The 24,834-nt window shown below is 41.4% G+C and overlaps 1 protein-coding gene across 3 annotated transcripts in view; it reads right to left on the reverse strand.

Moving 5' to 3' along the window:
• TTBK1 (tau tubulin kinase 1) overlaps window positions 1–24,834 on the reverse strand; it is a 116,738-nt gene that overhangs the window by 45,283 nt on the left and 46,621 nt on the right. For 2 of the 3 annotated variants that reach the window (XM_075088569.1, XM_075088570.1), the window contains exons 7-9: window positions 13,029–13,094; window positions 11,392–11,484; window positions 10,531–10,656 (exon numbers count right to left, since the gene is read on the reverse strand). In XM_075088569.1, coding sequence (XP_074944670.1) covers window positions 10,531–10,656; window positions 11,392–11,484; window positions 13,029–13,094 — 285 coding nt within the window. Of the gene's footprint in view, window positions 1–10,530; window positions 10,657–11,391; window positions 11,485–13,028; window positions 13,095–17,203; window positions 17,285–17,842; window positions 19,230–24,834 lie in introns of those variants that run through there. The other variant, XM_075088571.1, reaches the window with a different exon arrangement.

Below are 24,834 nucleotides of genomic sequence, written 5' to 3' on the forward strand. Positions count from 1 at the left end.
GAACTAAAATGTATTTAAATCTACCATAGAAGCACATGCAACATTTTGATGCTGATTTGCTGAAATCTTGCAGTTGGCTTGTTACTGTAACTCTAAAGCCTTAACTTCAGCTCAGCTTTCCTGTAGATTAGACATATGCAGAATAGTACATTTGATATGTAAAGTTCAAGGGCTGCCAGAAGATGTAAACACAACAAGAAAACACAGTTTTAGGATGCAGACTCGTTGCAGTGTCTGGCTCAAATACAGCTGGGTCAGGAGTCCTATGATATGCTTGGGCACAATGTGGCCTGCCACATTTGACTGTGAAAGAAAATAGAACTGTAAAAGGGATGATACAATTTTCTTCATAAGATGGCAGGTACAAATGCTCATACTGACATGGTTTATGCTTGTTGCTTTCTAAGAACAGATATTCTTCAGGAGAGAATGAAACTACTGGCAGCAGTGCTCAGTGCATCAATGCATTACCCACAGAAATCTGAAGTTCTGCTGTCAAAGGGAAACCGGATGCTATAGGCCAACACAGCTGTACGTGAGGTCCTGCATTTCTAATAAAATTATTCTGCTAAATAATGGAGAACTGTGGGGATTCAGCCTACAGTCTATATGGAGAGAGAATATGGTGACAAATACATTTGGCTTATGGCATAGAATTAGCACTAAGCTATGAATAAAAATTACCATGAACAAAAAAATTCCAAAATTTGTTTGCATTTATATTCCAGTTGTTTATCAGCATAATCAGAAGGCTAGGAGAGTCTGCCATTTCCTACTACCTTCCACCAAACTGCAGTAAAATGCCAATTGGCAGTTTTCAGTTGAGCTATCTTTTTCCTCCTTTTTGTGACCTAGAATCCTAGAATTAGGTGCTCCACTCCTGCAGTAGCACTACATTTGATTAAAAGAATTCCTAGAGATGACTGTCAGTCAGATCAAGGAACAGGTGAGACCTCTCCAGAGAGTGGATGTGACCTAGCAGTGGTAACAGCTTCTTTGCTTTGAAAGGGATTTTACTGTTGTGATAGTTTAATATGATAGTATTCTGTTTCTGCTTGTTAGTCTCATGTCAAAATGCCCCCTTTCACCTATGATGGGAATGGGAGTTGTTCCCTGCTGCTGGCAGGGATTTTCTTGCTCAAAACTGAATGTGAGTAACTAAAAGGTCTTGCTTTTAGAAAATTCATTTCTGGTATTTAGTAACCTTAGACGGATCTTTTCTCATGGATTTGCCTAATTATTGAATACATAAGCTTTTGGACTACACCTGTCTTATGGCAAAGAATGCACCAATTATATGAAATGTCTTCTTTGCTCATTCAGACCTGCCACCTGCTAATTTCATTTGGCAGTTCCTCATTTTCATATTAGAAGAAGCAGAAACAATCATTCTCCACACACTTCTTGCCATTCTGCCTTTGATTTTAAAGATGTCATGTACATATCAGTCCTCTCTTTGTTTTTCAGAGTGTACTGTCCTACTCTAACTCATCTTTCCGTATCTGGAAGTGAAACTCTCTCTAGCCTCCTTGTTACCCTTCCCTACAACTTCTTTGATTTCAGGATATCCTTTCGGAGATGCAGGAATGGAACGACACACAGTATTTAAGAGTATGCTTTGCACAGATTTACATGGTAGTATAAGGGTATTTTCTGTTTACCCTCTAATACTACTCCAATCATCCTTAGGATTATATTTGCTTTCTGACTGCTACTTTGGCAAGAATTACTGTTAAGTGTCTTTTAGACATTAATATCCCCACATCCTCAAAGCCTCCTTCCAAGAACGCCATATATTTGTAGACAGATGCCCTTATAAAAGCCATACTGACTTCTGCTCATTAGATCATCCTCACCCATCTGTCCACTAATCCCAGTCTTTATCACAGTTTCTGATTCTTTGTGATGTACTTGTCAGTGTCAGGGTCTGGTATCTTCTGAAGCCATTGAAAAATTGGTACTGCTTCTGCCTCCTTCCATTCCTTTGATACTGAAGCAGTCTGAAGTAAGAAACCACATGCTAAAATTAGAAGTTCAGCTGTCTTATTCTTAGCAATCCTTCATGCTGTCAAGGACCCACTCAGTCAAAACAACTTTTGTAACTTTCTGCTATAACTTCTGTAATGCTTGCATTTGACTGCAGGCCATTTGGGATTTTACAGACCTCTATTGTATTACCTGTATGGCCTTTTTTCGCAGGCTGAAGGGTACTAGTGTCCTCAGCTGCCAGTATTCTCAAGCTATTCCATGGTTTTACTGAGTCTTCTCAGCTTTCTCTGAACTGTTCATACTTCTGATGAAAGGTCAAAGCTTTACAAGGACAAAAGTCGAGTGGGAAAATGCACAGAACAGTCCCCACAACAAACACTGCTCCCAGAAGTCATGCAAATAGTTACTGGATCCTGTTTAGGGATCCTTTGCCTGCAGACACAATATTATTAGGGACCAGAAGGGTTTCCACAGTCACTGCAAGCCTCGCATACTGAGTTTCCTTCTGCTGGTCCCAGGAACAGCTACCTTGGCAGAGCCAGGAGGAAAATGACAAGAGATCCCTCAGTTAGACAGGATGTCAGATATGGAGCACAGCAAGAGCCTTGGCAGGAGGGCGTTACAGATGCATCGGGCTGGAACTCAAAAGATCTTTAAGTTGCAAGGGAACTCAAGCAATCACCTAGTCCACCCCTTACTCAAAGCAGGGCTTACTTTCAAGTCAGATCCAGTTTCAAAGTCAGATCAGCTTGCTCAATGCCCTGTCAAGTAATGTTCTGCCTATATCCAAGGATGAATATCCCACTACTGTTTGACATCCTCCTGATGACAACTTTTTCCCATATAGCTAATTGCAATTTCCTTTGTTGTGGATTGCATCAATTGCATCTCATCCTTTTACTGGGCACCTCAGAAGAGTCAAACTCAGTCTTCCCTATAGGTAGAAGAAGGCAAAACCAGGATCTCCTTTGATCCTTCCCTTTCTAAGGTCAAAGAAACCCACTTCCCTCAGCCTCTCCCCTTACGGCATGTGCTCTAGCTCCCAGTCATCCTGGTGGCCTTCCACTGGGCTCACTCCAGTCTTTCTTGTACTGGACACAGCTTTCCCGATGTGATTTAACTAGTGCCTAACAGAAGGGAATAATAACTTCCCTTACAGTGCTGGCTATGCTCTTCCTAATACAGCCCAACATGTGGTTAGCTTGCTTTGTCACCAGGACACAGTACTGCTTCATGGTCACCACTAGGACATACAGGTCTGCAGAAGCAGAGCTCCTCCCTAGCCAGTCAGTTGATCCCCAGCCTGTACTGTTCCAAATGTTCATTCCATTTCAAGTGCAGGCCTTTGTACTTGCTTTTGCTGAACCTCATGAGGTTCCTGTAAGCCCATCAAGGTCTCTTCGAGTATCAATACTAACCTTCAGCATATCAGCTGCTTCTCCCAAGTTGGTATCCTCTGTGAACTGCCTGAGAGTGTGCTCTGTCCCCATGTCCCATCATCCAGGTCTTTAATGAAAACACTGAACACTGTTAGCTCCAGGACTCTTCCCTGAGAGTTACCACTAGTGGCTAGCCACCAAGTGAACTTTGCGCTGCTGATCACAACCCTCTGACACCCAGCAATCCAGACAATTTACTACCAACCTTTTGGACCACTTATTCAAACCATCTCTTTCAAATGTGGCTACGAAGACATTAGGAGAGACTGTGTAAAGTCAAGGTAAATAACATTCACTGCTCTCTGCATCCATAGAAGACTGGTCAGGTTGGTCAGGTATGCTGGCTCTTCCCAGTCCCCTTCTAATCTTTCATGTGCCTAGACATGCTTTCCAAAAGTAGTTATTTCATAATGAGCTGAGCGTCCCTTTTCAGCAAGAATGTAACGCCCACCATAGCTATCCCTGTATACACCACTCCATTAAGAATTTTTTAGTTCATATACCATGGACCTAAGGGGAGATAGAAGCTGACTTGCCAAAGTTTTTTGGCAGTAACAGACCTAGCCTTTTGGTGTCTGGACAGAACACAAAAACAACGAAAGTGGTTATGAAGTGTGTGCATACAGGCACAATATTATTGTTCTATTCAAAAAACTTTATGAGCAACCATTTGATGGGGTTTGAGGCTAGATGAAGAGACTTCAGGGAAGGCTGGGCTCAGATGATGAGGGAACATAGGAAAAGGTAGTAGATGACTAAGTAACATCTTCTCAGTAAGACTACCTTGATGCAGGAAGATATTCCAATTTCTTTCTACTGATTGAAAATAATGTATATATGTCATCCATGGACAAGGTAAAAAAAAAGTTATGTACACCTAACTGTAACCTAAAAATTAGGCTTAAATCATGAAGCTACCAGACAGGACTAACCTCTGATACACCCAACAGGTCTACACCACATGTAGACAGAGACCTATGAAAGCAACCTGTTAACATAGCGCCTGTAGTTGGCCTTACTTGGAAAAGATGTTCCAAGTCATAGGGAAGTTGTGGTGGAATACCAACAGTTTGGATAGGTCTCACTGGGAATTCCTGATATACAAAGGAAATATTGGTAATTCTGGAACCCTAGGAAATAACAGAAAAGGCACAAGGCAGTATATTTCATTCAGACTAGCTGCATTGTACAGCATCACTCCACCTCTCCAGAGTCCAGAAAGAGAAGGGAGGCAATGGATCAGATGCAGATCAGATCCTCTTCCTCACCGACAGGGTAAGCAGAGATCCATAGTACCCCAGTGAGAAGAAATTTAGAATATTCCCTTGGAAGGTTCAGAGGAATCAGAGCAGAGTCACAGGAGAATGTTATTGAGACAGAATATTATTGATCCAGAGCATGGACTGAATCACCTTTGCCCCTTTAGAGCTGTTCAGAATCCTGAGCTTCCTACTGGGCCAGATTTAACAACAGAAAGGGATAAGCAGTAAAGAAAATACATTGGATAAACCAAACTGGCATAGCAATGGGAACTATGAAACCCCTGTGGTACCTTTCCCCACCTAGCACTGGACAAGAACTCATGACTCAGTAGATGTAGGCTGGTGAAGGCAAAGCTTGTCAGGCCATGTGCCAGGTCTAGACCATGCCACATCAGAAAACTTCAACTTCGACAAGACAATGTGCAATTCCAACTCTTCAAATATCAAAACCACTGGTGGGATAAAGAAGAGACCCACCATGTTTCTCTATTAAAGATGTTAATGTCCATGAGGACATAAAGCTTAATTGCACATTTTGTAGTACCATACGATGTTTTGGGCTGATGCCTCACAGAATAAGAGAAGCAGCCAATTGTGCAGAAATAACCCATTAAACTGTCATGCTATGTCTTGTCAAATGCCTTCTCCTGGCCAAGGTTCAGGAAAAGAACCACAGTCAGTCCTAAAATATCAGATAAAAAAGATCCCAAAACAGTTATGGATTGTCCATAGGCTCCAACCTTAAATTCTTCGGGGCTCATCTAGGAAGATGGAATCTTTCAGCACAAACTTCAGGCATGGCAAGTTGCTCTTGCTCAGGTTTCTAATCTGCACTGTAATTCCCAACACAGTATCAAAGAATAAATATTAGGCACACCTCATAAGTGGCAGTGGTCTCCTTTTGACAAGGGAATGCTCCTGATACATGTTTGTAAGCCACAGAGCAATGCCTGGCGAAAGAACGCTAAGCATATGATAGAGGACTTCCAATAACTTGGCCAGCATGAGAGAGTTCAAACTGGCACTGGTTGTCCACAGGGAGTCTTTCCCAAACGCTCTGACAATATCTGGTATTGACTTGATCTGAAAGGAAGAGGGCCATGCACAAAGCTCTTCCTTCCCACATCTGCTCTGGATGTGCACAAGACAGCCATTCTCTTATACAAGCAGAGGTGATGTGATCACTTTTTGTTGGGTGAAATACAATTCACAGTGCACCAGGTGAAGGAATCTGATGGGCTCCCAGGCAAAGGCACGCCAATTTCTATAATCTTCCAGGGCCAAATGTCTTTCCTTTTCTGACACTCATTGCAAAAAGATGGATCTTTGGGGAGAGAAGCCAGACATCTCCCCAGCCACACCTGAAACTATCCCTCTACCAGTTGGACCAGCATGCAACCGTAGTAAAGATTTTCATGCACCTTTCACACATTTTGTCTTCAGTATGCCAGGGAAAAGGCATGTCTCTCTTGCTGTTGAATGAGCCAGAAAACCCAAAAATGTTGCTCCAATGCCTGCATCTTCCTGCTGCGAAATTGCTAAAAGTTTGATCCTAACCATGAACCAATACTGACAACAATCCAATAAAGGGACAGGCCTGATGTCAGAGGCCATGAGCCCAAGAAGTGCAAAACCACAAGGCGTAAGTAAGATCCATCAGGTGACAGCTCAACTTTATTTTATAGTACCATAATTCTCTTCACCTATGCCTAGGCCAAGCTTGTGCCACCTATCCAACAAAGGTCTCCAGTCACACTTAGCCTTCAGTTACAGCCTGGTACCTCTCTCCTGACGTGTTCTCAGGGGCTCAGAACTGTGATACAATCGCCACTCAGCATGAAGTATGCTTACGAGGATCTAAAATGGCAAGGGAAGGCAGATGACTACTGACAAACACATTTTGATGGCTTGGACTTGGGGCATAGATGTCAATAGTTAAGAACCAGACACTTCCCTTGGACCTAGAGCCACAGTCTGTGACCAAGTATGATCTCGGCAACCTTCACCGCCATGAGGAATAGGTCCAGGAAGAACAGGTTGACCATCCTATCAGCTTCTGGTCCCAGCTAAGATCACTGGCTAAGTAAGAGTGAACCTGCTGCAGACACATGATGGAGTAATCCCCTTTTCCCCCCCAAGGCAAGTGACTACTTGGATGCTGCAGAGCGTCAGCTGCAGTCCTGAGTGTTAGCAATATTATTTTCATGTGTCAAGGAGGATTATGATCTTCCCAGTCAGAGCTAGTAGGGGAAATGACAGTAGTGTAATTACTTAATTGAGGCAAACGAGATAATCATGGTAGCTAACAAGTGCAAAAAAGAAAAAACCAATCACATAGGGGCAAGCATGTGAGTAGGAGAATTGCAAAACTAGGAGACAGAGAGGAGAGAATTCACACAGCGGCAGAAAAAAACATAAGCCAGGCTAGGGGGTGGATGGAGAGAGAGAGAGATAGATACGGCTCTGAGTGGTAGGAGAGGAATGGGTTTGTTTAATTTGGTTGGGGTTTGTTGTTTTGGTTGTTTTGTGTTGTTTTTCTTTAAACAAGAATAAAGTGAGGGAAGGATGGGGGGGTGGGGAAGTCATGGGGTCACTGAGATGAAGTATCTGCATTGCCTTCTACCCCTAAAACTTTTTTCCTGTGAAAGCGATAAAACAAGTCTGAAGATAGCAGATGCAGTTGCTTTTTCCTTCATGCAGCAGTTAAGGTGTGCTGCACAATGGTGGTGAGGGCTATAGATGCATTTTACCCCTCTTCCTTTCCCATCCTTCACACTAGCATATCTATTTAGACAAACAATCCCAGATGCTGCTGATGGCAGAGATGAAGAAAAAGACTGCAAACTTCAGGGCATGGACCACTTGGAGCAACGAGGACAGCAGGAGCAGCCAGTCCCCTATTGTCTCTCCCCATTTACTAAGGAGCAAGAAAGGAGGGGCTGACCCAGTATGTCTCTTCCTACATTAATTTCTTTCTAAAGCCAAAAGCATCCTATGATATCCGGTATCCTGCAAAGCCAGAAGACATACAACAGGAGAAGTTAGAGAGACAATACATTAAAATTCATACAGTAAGGGAGGAGGGAGCAGTCAGAATGTTCTTATTATTGGATGCTCACATGCAGTGTTTATGCATCATTCCCCACTTCAAAATGATGGAGGTGGGAGAGGAAGGATTTTACCAAAACTTCATGCTACTGTAGAAGAAGCCAAAGCTTTACTTGGTAGACAGAGACGGGAGCAATCAAAACTGCATTGCCACTGGATAAAACAGACAGAATATTAGAAAGTCTTAGGAATGGAACAGAACATTGTTAACTGCAGTTTGTCACTTCATGGACTACATATATCTTGAACATGCAATGCTGGCAAGTCCTCACCTCACAAAGGTACAGCTGGACAAGGTTCAGAGAAGGACACAAACCAAAGGTGTGGAAAGGTTTCCTTCTGGGCAAAAAGCATGTAAATAGACTAGGATCCTTCAGTCTGGGCAAAAGAGTAACTGAAGAGCAATACAATGGTGGTCTGTAAGATTCTGTGTGGCTGGGAAGCTGGGCTAGGGACCAGCGTTCGCAGTTATGTCCAAGATGTAAGGGGCATTAAATAAGGCCGGCAGGTGGCAAGTTTAGAAAAAACAGAAGAAAGTTCTTCTCACAGCAAGCACGTAAGCTGTGGTGCCTCCCCTGTCACGTGGTGGATGCTGAAGGTTTACAGGAATTCAGGAGGAGACTGGACAAGTTCATGGAAGTCAAATACATTGAGGGCTATGATACAGAGACATCTTTTGTTTAGGAGATTCTTAAGCCTCTAGGATCCTTGATCCTGGAGCTCTGAGAGTTTTCTGGGGAAGTGTCACTGAATACTCATTCCTTTATAATCTTTCCACAGCCATCACTGTTGGAGACATGCTACTAGGCCAGACAGACCTTTCTCCAGCCCAGTGAAGCTGCCCTTTCATTGTAATTTCTCACAAAGAGAACTCTGAAATTGACTAGAGCTGGATAGCTGTATTAAACACCAAACCAGTAAAGCTACAGAAAAGCATTCAGAGTCATAATCCTCACCTGGCGATCAGCATACATGTTAAATTGAAATATATTAAAGAGCTAAGGGAAATGGTGAACTGTAATTTCAAATTATATTAATATATTTTTTATTCTGTTTCCTTATTTCTAATCTTGCCAATTTTTAAATGAAGCATGACTTTATATAAATCAGTAGACATACTTCCCCAGTTTCCTTAACTTCCCTGAGGATCTGGTACTGGTGTCAAATTCAGATGCCTTCTGATATTCTTTTTAATCTTTCACAGTAATAAATCCAGATAAATCAATATAAAGCTGAGATGCTTGGAGGATTTGTTGGCTGGAATAGGCCTCCAAGTCAAGCCAGAAAAATCAGTGTTTGGTGGGAAGTTGCAGCTGACAGAATTTTGTGGGGAGTTCCCTTTTGGAGGCTTCTTCCCAGAGCTGCACCTGCAAGAAACTGAAGGCAAAGAGCCAATTCACAGCTTGAGACAAATCTGCTACTGTGAAAGACCTGTTCATGATTTGTACTGCACTAAAATTGCCTGGAAACACCTCCTTCCATTCCCATCTCAAGGAGGGCTTTTCAGAAGCATTAGGACAAAATTATTTTAAACTGGAATAGAATACAGGAGGATGTAGGTTCAAAAGGAGCTCTGGAGACCTCTAATCCAACCATCTGCTCAAAACAGGGCTAATTCCAAAGTCAGGTCAGGTTCCTCATCCTGTTACCTTTTGGAAATCCCCAAGGATGGAAATTCCACAGCTTTTCTAGGTACCTGTTCCAGACTTAAGAACCCTCAGTCTGATTCACCCCCCCACATCCCCCAATTTAGTCAAAATACTCCTTTCTGCTTCTGAGAAAGATCTGCCTCTATTCTCCCCACAACCATCTGTGAGGCAGTGGAAGACAGCAATCAGATCCCCTCTTTGACTATTCTTCTGCAGACTAAACAAATCCAGCTCCTTCAGCATGTCCTCAGTCCACCTCCACCCCTCTATAGCCCTCCATCTTAGTGGGAAACGTTAGTTTTCCACTGTACTATTGAGACCGTATTTGCCTTTTTCTCTTTTTTAAGAAGTTGTGGTTACTATGCTGCAACACATACATGGCTAAATACACAAGCACTGTTGGAGAGAATTTGCTAGAACACCCTCCTACCATTTTCCCACTCACTTGATGCACTACCAACAGGAGCAAGCATTCACATAAGACTGCACAGACCTGCTAATAAAATGTTGTTTTCATCACTCTGGCTTTAATGTACAGAGAAAACCACTGTGATAAAAAAGGAACACAGAATCAAGTTGCCTCAGTTATGTTGTGTTAGTGGAGCTACTGTAACTGATCACATATATGCTGATGGTAAACAGTGAATGGGAGGAAAAAAATTTTAAGATGAATATTAAAGCAAGAGATAATAATAGCTAAAGCCCATGTGAGTCTGGAAAAAAAACAAAGGGATTGGTGTGCACTGTTGAGCTGCTTGCATAAACTCTTTGCAGACCTTGGCAAGTTGTGCTAAAATTCCATGATATTTGGAGTATCTCAAAACTTTTGTTTTAATGAAAACCTAAAGTCCTCCGTTGTTTGGGAATTGCTCTCTGGTCTGGAGTACAGGATTATTTTGGACAGGGTGGTAGAGAAGAAAAAACTTTTGAGATGTTGAAGTACTGTACAGTCCAACCTTTTTCTCCTGGTTCAAGGAAAGGTATTCCTCAGCCAGGTATGAACACATGCACGGAAGCGTTAGAAAATCCGAATGCCAATCCAGAACGCCATGCATCAGACTGGTAACAAAGAGAGGCTCCTACCTGATAGTCTGGCTTGGTGAAATAGTCTAGGCTTGCAATATGATCCAGAAAAAGGTGGAACTCTGAAGGCATGTGTTTTAGCAGCATTCGGTGTTCATACTTTTCTTTTATCATGCCAACTTGCTCCTGGAAAAAAGAAAATATCTCAGAGCCCAAGAACCTTTTCTATTGCTTTATATTTGTACAGTATCATAATTCCTGGAATACCATCTAGTCTTATCTTTTCTGGAACACAGACCTCCTTAGACCCAGCACTATGCCTATACACTTCTCCTGTTTGGTGTCCATGGCAAAATGAGGTTGATCACTGCAGGCAAAGGTCAACGGGGAATCCTGTGTCAGAAACTCTCTTCAGAAGCTGCCCCTTTACCAGAGCCTTCTGCACAGGTGACCTATTTCTTTCTAGAGATTTTATTCTCTAGCACAAAGGATTTCCAAGACAACATGAACAGTTAGCTTTATTCTGTTTAACTTTCCAATTGCAATTCCCATTTGGCTTGTTGGGCATGGCAAAGCATTATCCTCCTACCTTTCTAAAGGCTCTGTTTATTTGTCAAAAGGACAGCTCAGCCTTTCCACTTTTGTTGTTTGCTTTGCAAGAACAAAGTCAAAGTTGCTTGATCAAATATGATTAACAATGTGCATAAGAAAACATCTAGCTACTCCAAATAAGATGAGCTTCACCCTGTGCACCAGAACACAAAAGCAGGTTAGCATCTTGCAGCAAGATCTGATGAAAAGCAGGCTCTGGCTTTACTTCAGCAAAAAGATGCACTGAGCTGCAGGAGGAGTAATAAGAGTAATAACAATAGAAATGTAGCACCCTATCTTAAGCACAAGCACAGACACTAGGTTTCCCACCTTATCTTTGATCTTTCGCCATGGAAGCTGACCAACCGCAAACTCCACCAACATGTAAAAGAGAGACCACAGATCATCATGTCTACCCATCTCCTAGAGGAAAGAGAGACAAAGACTGAGGAGCAAAGTTCAGTAGCCCAGGTGTGCTCTCCAGATGAGCTACCTCATATTAAGAAGCAGGAAGAGAAGTCATACTTCCCATTCAATGATTAAAGAAGCCAGACTAAAGACTAAAGATGCAAAATCAGGTATTTAAACTTGGCAATGTCAATACAGTCACCTGAATAACCTAATTTGTTTTCCGTTTTGTGAATATATTAGGAGTTTTTTAACTGTACAACAAAGCACAAGTTTTCCATAAGATTCTCCCTCACTGAGTATACAGAAGTGAAAGAGTTATTAATGGCATATGGAATAACCTAGATCAAGAAAAAAAACCCAAACTGTGTGTAGAAAGTCTCTTTTATTATTATTTTTAAGCTAAATATCATACAAACTCTTTTCACAAGACAGCATTTACTCAAGGGCTTTTGCAAAACACTCATCATCAAGCACCACAACAACTTACAGATTTATAACGTTTCCACATATCACTCTCTTCCTGGCCTAGCAAATGGGAAATTGAAACACGGGAATCAAGGCTGAAATTGTCAAGGAACATGACAAAGTCATTTTTGGTGCTCAATGTCCAATGTCTAGAACATGATTCCTCAGAACAGCATGCATTATACAGCAATTTTTGTGGCTAAATATAAAAATTTAGCAGTGTCTTCAGCTGATGCCAGCTACAGCTAGCACTATCCAGCTCTTCCAAAAATTATACCTCAGATTTCTCAGTGTCTCCCAGGAAACAGAATGAATTCATGATGGCATTCAACTGCCCTCTCCACATCACACTTTCCATCTGCAGACAATAACTTCTTTCCCTAATAGAACGTGAAACTTCCTCACATGTCACAGGTCACTCTACAGACTCATCCCACATAAGGCCAGAAACCTGGAGGTAATGCAGGAGGGCTGATAGTTTCCATCTGGCAAGCACTTAACAGCAGAACCAGAGGACTTAGGGTTTACTGTCTACGCAGGAACATTATTGAAATAGGACAAATGAGTGTTTGGGGAAGAATATTGCATGAGACTTCTGGAAGCATTTAGAATGAAACAGGGGAGACACTATGTAAATAATGTCTCTTTTCAGGGAAACACAAACCTAGCTTTCACTAGGTGGCTCTTCACCTGACAGCATGATGTTAATATTAAAAATTCCAGGTGGAGAATGGATTTGAGGACCTGGAACTTGGTAATTCACAGCCAACTTCTGCAAGAAACTTGCAGCAAGCAGCCTGGCACTTAACCTAATTTCTACTTTTGTGTGTGGGTGTGTGTTTCCCTTAAAAAGTGTCTGATAATGCAGTAAGTACAATTATTAAGGCTGCCAACTACAGAGGATCCAATAACTGAATCATAATTTTGATTTTACAGTCAGCACCCTTGGCCACCTAATGGAATTAATCTGATATTCTAACTTCCATAGGTAACAATCCAGAACTCATGCCTCTTACTCCTCTGCTCCTGAAAACAGGTTTCTGAGGAGAAATAACCTTGCTGTTAACTCCTTGTAACCCAAAAATACTCACTCGGTTTTTGTGTGCATTCACTGATGCGTAGCGGACTGTTCCTCGAAAACCAGCAACATTGCGAGGCTGAAGGGAGATAAGAGAAAATCTCAGAGACAGAGCAGATTACTAAATCCCCTGTGCAGCTAACTCCTGAGAACTTCTCGTCTATATTGTTATTTCATATGTACCCAAGGGACACAAAGCTCTTACGGCTTTCATTGGCTCTAGCAGCCAGCTAAACAGACAGCATTCTCCAATTCTGCGTTTCTAGAAAACCTTATTTTACAGAGAGAGCAAGCTGCTTACAGTGATAAGTTAGAATAGTAATAGTCTAGGCATAGAGCTAAGAACATCATCCAAGGTCATATTTTCCTTTTTAAACTCCAGGTAAAGGGAAAAGCTAGTAAAGAAGCGCAAGTACAAAACTGAGTCATGAATAACATGAGATAAGCAAAGCCTTAGGGCAGCCCAGTCAGGACAAGAATGGGGATCCCCTACTCTGACACAGGTCAGATGACCCTGACACTGCTTGTCAACATCCTCTGTAAGATTTAAACAAATTAAGAACATCTGGCTTGCAGAGTTCTTGCTTTGTTCCAGATTCTTCCTAGGATATTCTAAACTATGTATCTTTATTTCCTCTTTCTCTGGTTCTCTCGTTCTTTGCATCCTTGGGAAGTGAAGGCTTCATATAGTGGTCTCGGGAAGAAGGCCTCCTGTGACTATTCCTCCAAGCTGGAGGCTTTCTTTGTTCTGGGAGCTGAGCAATCCTTCCAGCTCTTTCCAATGCTGCCCCCACAAGAACATTGGACCGTGTGAATTCACTTACTGAAGATGTCACTGTCCTGAAAAAAATTGCCTTTAAATAATGACATCCACCAAATCTTTTCAGCTTAGCTAGAAGCACCAGAGTTAACAGCAGTGCTTCCAAAATTCATGTGGCAAAAACATCTTCCATCAAAAGGCTAAGCTTGGGCAAAGAACTAAACATACTTGTTAAGATCCTACTCTTGAAGAAATTTGAGCACATTAATAACAACTCTAATTGGGTAACTTATCCCACTTAGGTCAGTTAATTCATGTTTGTTCTTTCAGCTGTGCCTGTGCTTTCAGAACTAAGCCTAAAACTCTGTACTTTTGTTTTAGGGCACCCTTCTGCCAGTTTAAATACCTACAATTCAGTTGCTTCCTTTTGGGTACAGGGAAGTTGCTCTTTTTGATACTCTCAGAAAAAAACCCCAAACTTCAAATGGTTTTTAAAGAAGTTCACCAACACCGTGCCACTAGCACACACCTGAATGGCGTATAATGCAGCTCGTAAAGTTATAGTGACTCCGAGCAAAAAAACCTACAAGTCTATCTTACAACTCCTTTACATTAATCAAATAGCCCACAAGGAGAACCCGTATGCATACACCATGCACTTAATGCAACATCTAATCTTGCAGTACACCACCCTGAGCTATAAGCTACTTATTTAGCAGCAGGTAGTAGTTGAGATATTATATTCATGATCGTGTACCTCATTCCTCCCAGAGCATACATTTAGGATTCCCACTGACAAATGACTGCAAAATACTTTTCAGAATTCCAGAGCATTCACTGATGTGAGTTCCTGAAAAGCAGAATACTGGCCACTGGAACACACCTGTTGGAATCAGCCATCACCATAAATATCCTCTCCATATTCAAAAGCAAGAGGACATTCCTCTTTTCCATTATGAGTGGAAGCCAGTGCGTTTGGATACTTTTCATGAGCCATAAAATAAGAGTGTATTGTGAACAATTCTAGTGTGTAACCCGTAATGTTTTCAGATCAAATATTGTTCCATGTTTGCAGTCCATGGATGTTTGTCTTTCATGTTCTTTCCCTACTTCAGTGTCTTCACTTATCAACTGTGTATGTACTGAAGCAAGTACCACACATACCGGTTTCAGTATGGTTGGCAATGTCTCTGAAAATCTTTTTAGATCAATACTTACTATTTCTGGCAGACAGGCTATTTTTGCAGTCTTTAATTAGATCTATTCTAAAACCAACCCCAGGCAGTTTGCAAATGTATTCCACTCCTCTTTCAGAAACAAACCAAAACCCCAGCCATCTTTTAACTGTGCATCTGTCCCACAGCCAACTTGAAACAGTTCACCAAGCCAGTCCTGCAGCTGAACACAAAGGACGTTCTCTACAATCCTCTCTCACGTTGTGCCTCAGCGAAGGGAGAGCACTGCAACTGAGCAAGACTTAGCAATTGTTTTGACAGGACATCTAGAGCTTTGAACAAAATAGGCAGATGCTAACTGTGTTAACAGCATCTTTTTCTCATAAACGTTTCACTTCTTTTAACTGTATTTAACTGCCCTGTCAGTCATAAGGCAATTAGTCATGCCTTTTGACCATGTCACTAATCCCTGCAAGCAAATATTTCCATGGCTGTGGAGATACCTTGTTTTTCATCTAAACAAACAGCTTCTGCCTGAGCATTTATTGTAGCACATACTGTATGCCCAACTGTTACTGACTTTTCTTCTGAATTCATCAGCATTAGTTTTCCAGATGATTTCTTTACACACTTCATTTCTTCCAGTTAATGAATTTCATCCCACCACTGCAATGCCCAGCCGTGGAAAAGAGCCTGGATAAAGCATCCTTGCTGTCCAGACCAGTCCACATTTGACACAAAACTGAATTTGTAACAGTTAGGAGCTTCAGACTGAGGAATCATACATAACACAACTGATTTGAATCCCCAAAATGATAAGAATGTAATAAGCTAGCAAGCTGAAATACAATTTTAAACCATACATTATCTATTTTTTAATTTTTCCACATCAGTATTACTATCAAAAATGTTACTCAGGGTAAAGTATATATCTTCCTGCATTCAGACTGTGACTAGCACAAAGCTAAAGTAATTTATTACACAGGGAGATGACAGAGATATGAAATATATTGCATTGTGTTAGAAGCTTGGTTTAAAATTAGTTTTAGCTTGGGAGAATGTGTTAGATCACTACCACAGAGCAAAAATTATACTCTGTGTTCCTTTCAATATGCTAGCAATGTACACAACCTTACAGACAAAGAAAGAATTAGGTAACAAAATCCTGTACAAAGTGGATGCATTGATCCAAACTGTGCTCTTTAGCACCCATTAGCTTTTCATCATTCTCCAGTTCAAACACTCATGATCATTTGTTCTTTAAGTGCCAACAATGTCTCCCTTAATATGAAGTTCACACATAGAGATTAAAACTTTTCCTCTTGCCTTACTGGTCCCTAGACTGATATTTTGAATGTCCCCATTTCCAGCTTCCTTCCTAAAAACTTATATTTGGATGCCACTACTTTCCTCCTGCTGTTTCTTATGCCTGTGGTACTCTCATGGAACATGACCACTCATTCCTCCCCAACTTTCTGGAAGCCTGTGCAAACACATCATGAGATCCACCACCTTTGCCCCTGGCAGGCCTGCTGTCATCTAGGATCATTAACCCACCTCTCCTGGCAACAGGAAAAGGATTTCCAGCAGTAAGAAAATGAAAAGAAAGTTAGTGCGGATCGAAGAGAAGGTGGTAAGGGGAGAGAGGAAATGCCACAGATCATTGGAAGTACTTGGAGATATATCTTGGATTGAAATGACTTGTTGGAAAAGTTGAGGTAAGAAGGAAAAGCGAAAGGAAGCTTTAACTGGACTAAAAGGAATCTCTCTGTGACTTCTAGGAATCTTCTGCTTCCATCAGTTAGACTCATGGGGGAGATGCAAGGATGTGCATCTCCACCTCTTCTGTGAGACAAATTCTGCACCTCTTATATGTATTTCGACTTGCTAGTTTAACAGCAGCACTTCATAGAATCATTAATGATAGCAGCATATATTATCCCAATGGGGAGTCAGAAATGGACAGAGAGCTGGGGCCAAAAATGTAAGATGAGAGAACTCCCCTTCCCTTGCCTCTGAAACCACAGAAGTGACAAAATCAGTCTCTGGCACCACCCAAATGTCTGCCAGCCCCTCAGGCAGAATCCCAAGTGTTCTAGGCCTCTCCATCACATTTAGGTAGCTGTCACGATCCTGCTGAAAAACAAACATATCATGAGGGAAAAAAGAAAACCAGGTGTAATTCGGACTTCCATATATAACAAAAGCACAAAACAAAATGAAAACCCAGAAGCATGGTGATGGCTCACTCACAACTCATAGCAGAGATGGTTACGAGCAGCGGATGGGAAGCCAACGCATCAAACACAGCCTCAAAAGAAGAGCCCAAAAGAACTGTAAAACAGAGAGAAACCCAAAGAAACACATGATAAAAAACAACAAAATGAGAAAAAAATTAAACAGAAATAAATTAAAAACCAGTTCAATATTGTATCCCTCCAGAAACCTGGGTCTCTTGTTTAGCTGTTGCCATCTCCCAGCATCCTTCCCAGAGCTGTTGGCCCATGCTGTATTTAGTTTCATTTAGACAAAGCATTGAGTGAGCCTGTGTGGTTTGTGAGTGCTCTATAAAGTGGTGAGAGGGGTCCCTCTAGAGACTAACTTCCCCTTGCTCATATATCACACCTAATAGCATAAAAACTGAAGTTGAGAGCAGAGATGCATACAGCCTAACCACAGGTCAGTTGCATGGTTCTACTGTTATTTTCCTTCCTAATGTTATCTGATACCTAGACTTCCCCTCCTCCCCCAGTCAAACTGATCTAATAACCAGCAAGGGGATTGGCTTCTCATCATTTGCCCTTTTCACCCAGAGCAAGTTCTAACATTAGCTCATAAGTTTCTAAAAATAGAGATGTCCCCTTCCCCATTTGAACTGTTATGGTTTCCCACCTAAGATGTTTGGCTTTTTCTGCAACCACCACCTTGCTTTTTCACCAGCAATCTCCATACAATCACTGCCGTGCCAACTTTACAGGCTTCACAGCTGCCAACTTAAAGCATCTTCCCCTTCCCTGATGGCTGCTGCAGTGCTTTGCCTAGAAACAGCGGGGCCTCTGCTGTCTGTGGTGGGATGCAGCATGGAGGTTTGGAAAAGAGTGAAATGAATGAATGTCAGTGCTGCTTTTAGGCTACATGAGCAACCACTGTATCTTAAGATGTGAATGGCACAGTATGGAAACATGAGGCCACCCTGGTCAGAGGCAAGAGCTAATATTATAATATATTATATAACCTTAAAACTTAATTCAGTAAACTGAGGAAAGGTGTCAAGTGAGAGATACTTATTCCAACAGAAATCAACTAAATCAAAAGCAATCAACCCAATGGAGTTTCTTACTTAAGTCTCAGTACGCCTCTTCCCTAAAAATGTGCAAGTTCTAAGAATACCATAGATTTTGCACAAAATTTAGTTTTGAGAAAGCTACTTAATAGTCTCCTACTATTCTTTCCAAAGCAAAAGACCAAATGGAGATGAGTTAAAACACCACCTTTCCTTCTTTACTTCAGGAGAATTCAAAATTTCCAATGAATTTTAACATCATAAAAAGAACCCAAGTAATAATTTTGTCTTTCTGAATAGCATGGGCCAACTGTCTCATGCAATTCCTGCACCAGAACTTGTGCTGGAGATGAGGATGCCTTTCCCTCGTTAGAAACAGGGCTAAGAATGAGCATTTTTTTAATCAAAAGCATATTCCAGCTGTAATCCTATTATTCAATTATCATTCGACTTTTAACAAGAGAATTTCGGCCTCAGAGCGGCACTTGTTTCTTACATGCTTGGTCCCATAGGTGAACATGTAGCACAGAATATTCCCATGGAAAGCATGGGGAGTGCTAAGAAAGATGAAGTTTTCATGCGCTGTAACACAGAGCAGGGGAACCACTGAAATGGAAATGTTTTGGAGAGCATTGTGGAGTGTTAGTCGTATCTTGTTTGGGATTTACAGCTCATAATGCTTTCCTGGAGTTAGATGGAGAAGATGGTCCCTTTCTAGCAAAAGGAAGAAGACAAAAGATAGTCGTGGCAAGCACTGAGATGCAGCAGAGCTAAGTTCAGATCTCTCCATCCCTTGGACAGACATGAAAGCCACACCTCCTTCCTTCCAGAGTACACCCTCACCCCTAAGTCACAGGGTGCTTTGAGATGCAAGTCTAAGAACACCCATGTTGGAAAGAATCCCTTTTGCACAGAATAGTTGAATATTTATTACCAAGAGAGAGAAAGTGTATGACAGGCACTCTGTAACCTGGCAGCAAATGCACTTACCTGATGGAGAAGAGACACGACCTGCAATCCAACTCAACATTCACTTGCCCAGGGATTGAAACCCCTTCTCCCTCACCACCACACACAGTAACAGTTTTCTGTTCCTCTCTCTGTAGTCCAGTGGGAAGAATAATCAGAGCTTCAAGTGGAACAGCATCGACCAGAAGGAATGACACATTCAGACGTATTGTATCCCCCCTGCAGTTTGGCAGTAAAAGCACTTAGAAATAGAAGAAGGGATCTCAGTTCCCCGAAGGCATATATGGGATTTCAGCCTGAGCTGTCCTTCCTTTTCCCTCACCCCTGTAGCACAAGAGCTCTAACCAGAGAACTGCTATGTAAAATAAAACAACCAACAACCTGATGTAGATGATCTGAGGTCACCTGTACTGAACCAGGGCTTCCAGGGGAGGAAGGCAGAGAAACAGCTAGTTATAACAAGATACAAGAGTCCCTGCTTGCTAATAGATTTTCAAATCCATCAGCTAGTCTGGTTTTCATACATTTAATTTCAACTGCACCAGCCTTCTGTAGTTGTAAACGTTTTAAACCAGAACATGAACTCCCTTCTCAAGTCCAAATTTGCTACTCCAACACAGAAAATAATAACAAGAACCATTATGTAATTTTCATGACAATCTGTTTTATAACTAACCCATTCCCACAGAAACAGCATTTCTAAAATATATCACACGTGCAATATTTTTAAAGATGTAGGTCCATTTTTTTCTTTTCCCCATCTCTCTGTGAACTAATGTGACTATGCTGTGCTTCAGCCTTTTCTCCGATTACCTTTTCACAATACAAAGTTAAAGACAAAAATTATAGCTCCTCCTAAACTAACACAGTACTCTGAGTACTACAGCTCTACAAATCTGTTTATTCGACTGCAAAATGTTCATCTCCTACATAACATTACAGCTTTACATATATTTCAAGTACAAAGTAAGCATAAGAGCTCCTAGGGTTCTATGTTGGAATATTTGGGGTCTTAAGATGTAGGAGTTAATATCCTTTATGTTCTTTTACAGCTCATTTTCCAGTGGGGGAAAAACTCCTTAGCAGAAAAACATACCATACTCTCCTCTTTCTAATACCTTGTTCACTGCAGTGAAGTTTATTTTTAACACTATGCACAGGCATTTGGAAAATAAATACCTTTTCTCAATTAGCTGACACATTTCTGCAGCCTTCATCATGCTCGTCTAAACAGGCTATGCACTGCCCTGCCTACAGCATCTTCTTTCTGCCCACTGACTCACAGAGCCGCCCTTGCACATGTACAGTATCTTCAGCAAGGCACTGCAAACTACTGCAGTGCAGTCTGAGCCACGAGGAGATGGAGATCTAATCAATGGGCTGCAGCTGACTAAGCTAAAAAAAATGCTTGCTTAGCATAAGAGCCCAGCATCAGATCCTGCAACGGGAGAGAGACTCCAGGAAAAACATAGTCTCTCCTCTATTTTCAAATAAATAATTAAGACCAGGCTGCTAAACCCTTGACTACTTCCAGTTAATATTTCTGAAGCCACAGGGAATATGTTCCTGAAGGCAGGGTGTCACATACAGAGGAAAAAGTATAATGCTTTCTGTACTGCATGTTAGTGACAAAACTAGCATACCTCAACAGAGTCCAGTAATAATCCAGGAGTTCTTGTCCAAAACCTGACCTACATTAGCCTGATCAGGAAGAAAAAGTAGATGAAGCCTTCTCTAGGCAACTGGAGGAAGCCTTGCAATTGCAAGCCCTGGTACCCCTAGGCTGCTTCAATAACTCTTGTACCTGCCTGGAGAGGCAATACGGTGGGGTGAAGCAATCCAGGGGTCTTCTGGTGAGCACTGAGCAGAACCAGAAAAACAAGAAATGAAGGTTCAGAGTCACAAAAAAAGGACAACACTGAACAGGAGCACAGTTTCTTCTCTCCAGCATTAGATCATTCACTGAAAGTTTGGAAGTCTCAGGTTGAATAACCACATCTCCTACAGGAGTTCCTACATTCTCACCTGTCAGCAGAGTACCACAAATGTCATGTATTTAAGCCACAGGCAGAATGGGAGCAGGTGTATTGCAATCTCTCATTGAAGCTTTACAGCTTTGCACAAAATTAAGACATATTCCCTAGAAAAGGGACCTCAGGAGTCTCACAGCCCTGGAAATAGCCCTGTTTACTGTGACTAAGTAATTTTTCCACTCTCTGTTTCAGTAAATATGTAAGTATTGAGCATCAAAAGATGTTACTAAGGGTAATGGACCAGGAATACTTTGTGAATTATCACTGGCAGTGCCCCCTTGAGAAGCAGGAAGTCATTGGTCAAACATACCCTACTGAATACAGATCACAGATCTTAACCAGTAGTTGTCACCTTTCAAACAGGAAAAAGTAGGGCTTGGGGAGGGGCAGGGAGGATCAGTAAAGAAATCAGCGTCTCCTTTAGCAGTTTTGTCAAGCTGCCCATCTTCTCCTCCATTTCCCTGTCCTCTCAAGTGTTTGAAAACAAAAACCTCTGAAAATATTTTTTTTTCACTAGCAGTCCATCCTGTTAATCATAATGGCCACAGTCCTTCCCGGTAGCCAGGATGTTGACTCTGACTCAAATGCCAGAAATGCTGATGGTAGCCAAAGTTAACAGCCTTCAGCCAGGCCCTAAGCAGTTCTCAACACACAATGGACACCGTATAGCTACATGACTGATCCACATCTACTCTACCTGTCCAAAGGAGTAACTATCAAAGATTGACTTCTACAACTCTCAGAGAAATAACAAGTAATGAGACTGTTGGGAACAGCTGAGTTCTCCTGACTGCTAACAGAGGGAAAAATTGTTGCTGATGCTTCCTTACACACCTTCTAGCTTCAAACATCTTCTGTCTTTATAGTGCAATATGAGTTCCTACAGACTGCTACCCAGGAAATTTTGCAACATTTGGCAAGGGACAAGTGGTAGAGGGGTGAGGCCATTCCCATAAAAGCAAATTTGTGACAATGGCTTGTCTCCAAAGAGTAGCATTTGTGCTAATATTAGCATCCCACATAGGTAGATCAGTTTTGTTTTCCTAGAAGCACAGAATAAATTCAGATTCAGAATAAATTTGGATTTAGTTAAGCCAAGTGGCACATAGCTTTATAAATGCTACGCAATCAAGTTGAACTGTCAAGTAGGTATCCTCTGTAAAAACATATGAATGAAATACACAGTAGTCATCAGAAGCTTAGCAGAGTAACAGCTCCCTAGGTAAAAGCTACCATAGTATCCCTTGAAAGAAGGTGTGGAAAGCCAGAGTGGTAACAGCTGAGGATAGAGGAACTAACACTCAGTGAATATCATGGAGAGTAGAAACGATCCCACCTTGAAGCTTTAATCGATCTCTAGAAAATCAGAATGAGACCTTTTTAGTGAGAGCCTATGCTATCTGCCTACTAAAGAGCTCCTTGCCTTTTCATATAAAAAAGAATGATATTGTTTGGCATCAGTGCATTGCACACAAAAAAACCCCACCATAAAATCAGTGCCAACACAGGTTTCTAGAGGATTTTGCTCCACAGAAACACTGGCTTCTCCCTTTTTCAAAATCAAATGTGTTGTCAAAATAGAAAAGGAAACAAAAATAAGAAGGCAAAAGGTAACTTAAAACCAAACCAAACTAAAGAAAAGCCACAGCATCCTAAAGGCCAGGCCCATTATCTGTATTACTAGCAAGTCATTCAAAGTCTTTCTGAAAAGCTTACAAGCAAGATTGAGGTTATGAATTTCAGAGGATGTGAAAACAGCAATGCTTCTGAAACTGTAGGAACATGCACAGAACCTACTTGAGCAGAAAACATTTGTTAATAAATGAATACGACTGAAAGCAAAATTCAGACATGCTTCCAGAAGAATAGAAAGTGAGCTCTGTCCCCTACTTATCTTGTGTATTGTACCTCAGAACCAAACCACAAAAAACTATGCTCAGGATGATCATGTTATAAACCTGGGAATTGTATTCTTCACAGACACAGGAACTGAAAGAGAATGGAGAAAGAAGAGTCTACCTTACTGGCTTGAAATAATCTCTTTGGTGAAATAAAATATGAAGTTCTTAAATAAAAAAAGAAAAATCCTGCAAAAAAATTTAATTTCACTTGTCTTCATATTGCCCTTCATCCCAGTCTCCTTCCTAATCCTCACTGCATTATTTGGGCAGCAATCACACCATGCTTGTCCAGGCAAGTGTCTCAGTCCAGTAGGGGGGACTCGACAGTATTATCAGGCAGCAGAGACACAAAAGGATCGAACAGCCCGGTGACTACAATATAATGTTAAAAGAGATTGAAGTAAACATTTATGTTTATTTTATTGTATAATTTTTGTTAAAAAGACTCACCGCCTGAAGTGTGGCATGGGAGAATAGGTAGATTAGGTGCAGAGAGGTTATCTCATATGATCCTCCCACATCCCAGACAAACTGAGACATTTTACCACTTTCAGCAGAGCATAATCCCACCCCTTTGGGGTCCCCCATGTCTTTTTCAGGAAAAGATTATGTGTCATTAGTCCTTCTATGAGACCCATCTGTGGCAAGCAAGCAACCAACCACCAGAATGACCAGAATTAAGGCCAACCTTCTCAAAGTCTTGCGTCCTATCACAGCCCGACCTCACCCACACCAACCCATGCAGGACACAGCTTGCAACACACAGCTGAAGAATTTTTTGCTCTGAAAAATGCCAAGGCCAGATGTAGTGCCGTTTCAAAAAACAGGGCCTGTGAGTATTCTCTAAGGATGTAGCAAAATAAAATCAACATAATTTTAAAGTTGTAGGATAAAGGAAGAAAAGAGAGGATCCAAAAGAAGACACATCAGAAAAAATAAATTTCTTTAATTGTAGAGAAAGAACAATGGGACTTGCAATACAGACTTTAAACATAGTTGCTTCACTGAAATAATGAAGAAATTTTGCAGAAAATCAAATGCCAGTTTCAGTCCATAATGGGCTTGAATTCTGACTGCAGAAAGAGAAAAGGGGTGGGGCCGCATTTTGAAAAGGGCAATATGGAGAAGGGTTATCCCAAACTAAACAGCATTGACAAGGAAGACCAGTAGTACATAGTGTGTGTCTTTTTATGAATAAGATGCAGGCACAACCTTTGGAACTTCTCCCATCTACAGCTACAAAGAAAAGCTTGCCATGTCCCACTGAAAAGACTTATGAGAAAAGAAGAAAAAATAGAAGAGAAATCCCCCAGCTATGTTCATCTGCTAAAGACACAAAATCTGCTCACTGATCTTTACTTTCTGCCCACTCCCCAACCATATCCTGCACTACATAGTCTCTGAATTTAGCTCTCACATTGTCAATGTTTTCCAGAACAACAATTATCTTGCAGATAGAAAAGATGTGCAGACCAGAAGGTATAAGCCTAGGATGATAAACAGAGAGATTAAGCCCTCGCTGCTTGTGCTGTGTTCTGAAATAAACCTAGGAATGCTCTGACTGATACCTAGAACATCTGAAGCTTCATGCATCCTTATGCGTGACCACAGATAACACAGTGCTAGTAAAAGGACTGAAGATAACACATGTCACGTGGCACAAGTTACGCCTCCTGCCCTTACTTCCCCTCCATGCAG

Source organism: Phalacrocorax aristotelis, chromosome 3 (genome assembly GCF_949628215.1).
Source record: "Phalacrocorax aristotelis chromosome 3, bGulAri2.1, whole genome shotgun sequence".
Taxonomy (NCBI): Eukaryota; Metazoa; Chordata; class Aves; order Suliformes; family Phalacrocoracidae; genus Phalacrocorax; species Phalacrocorax aristotelis.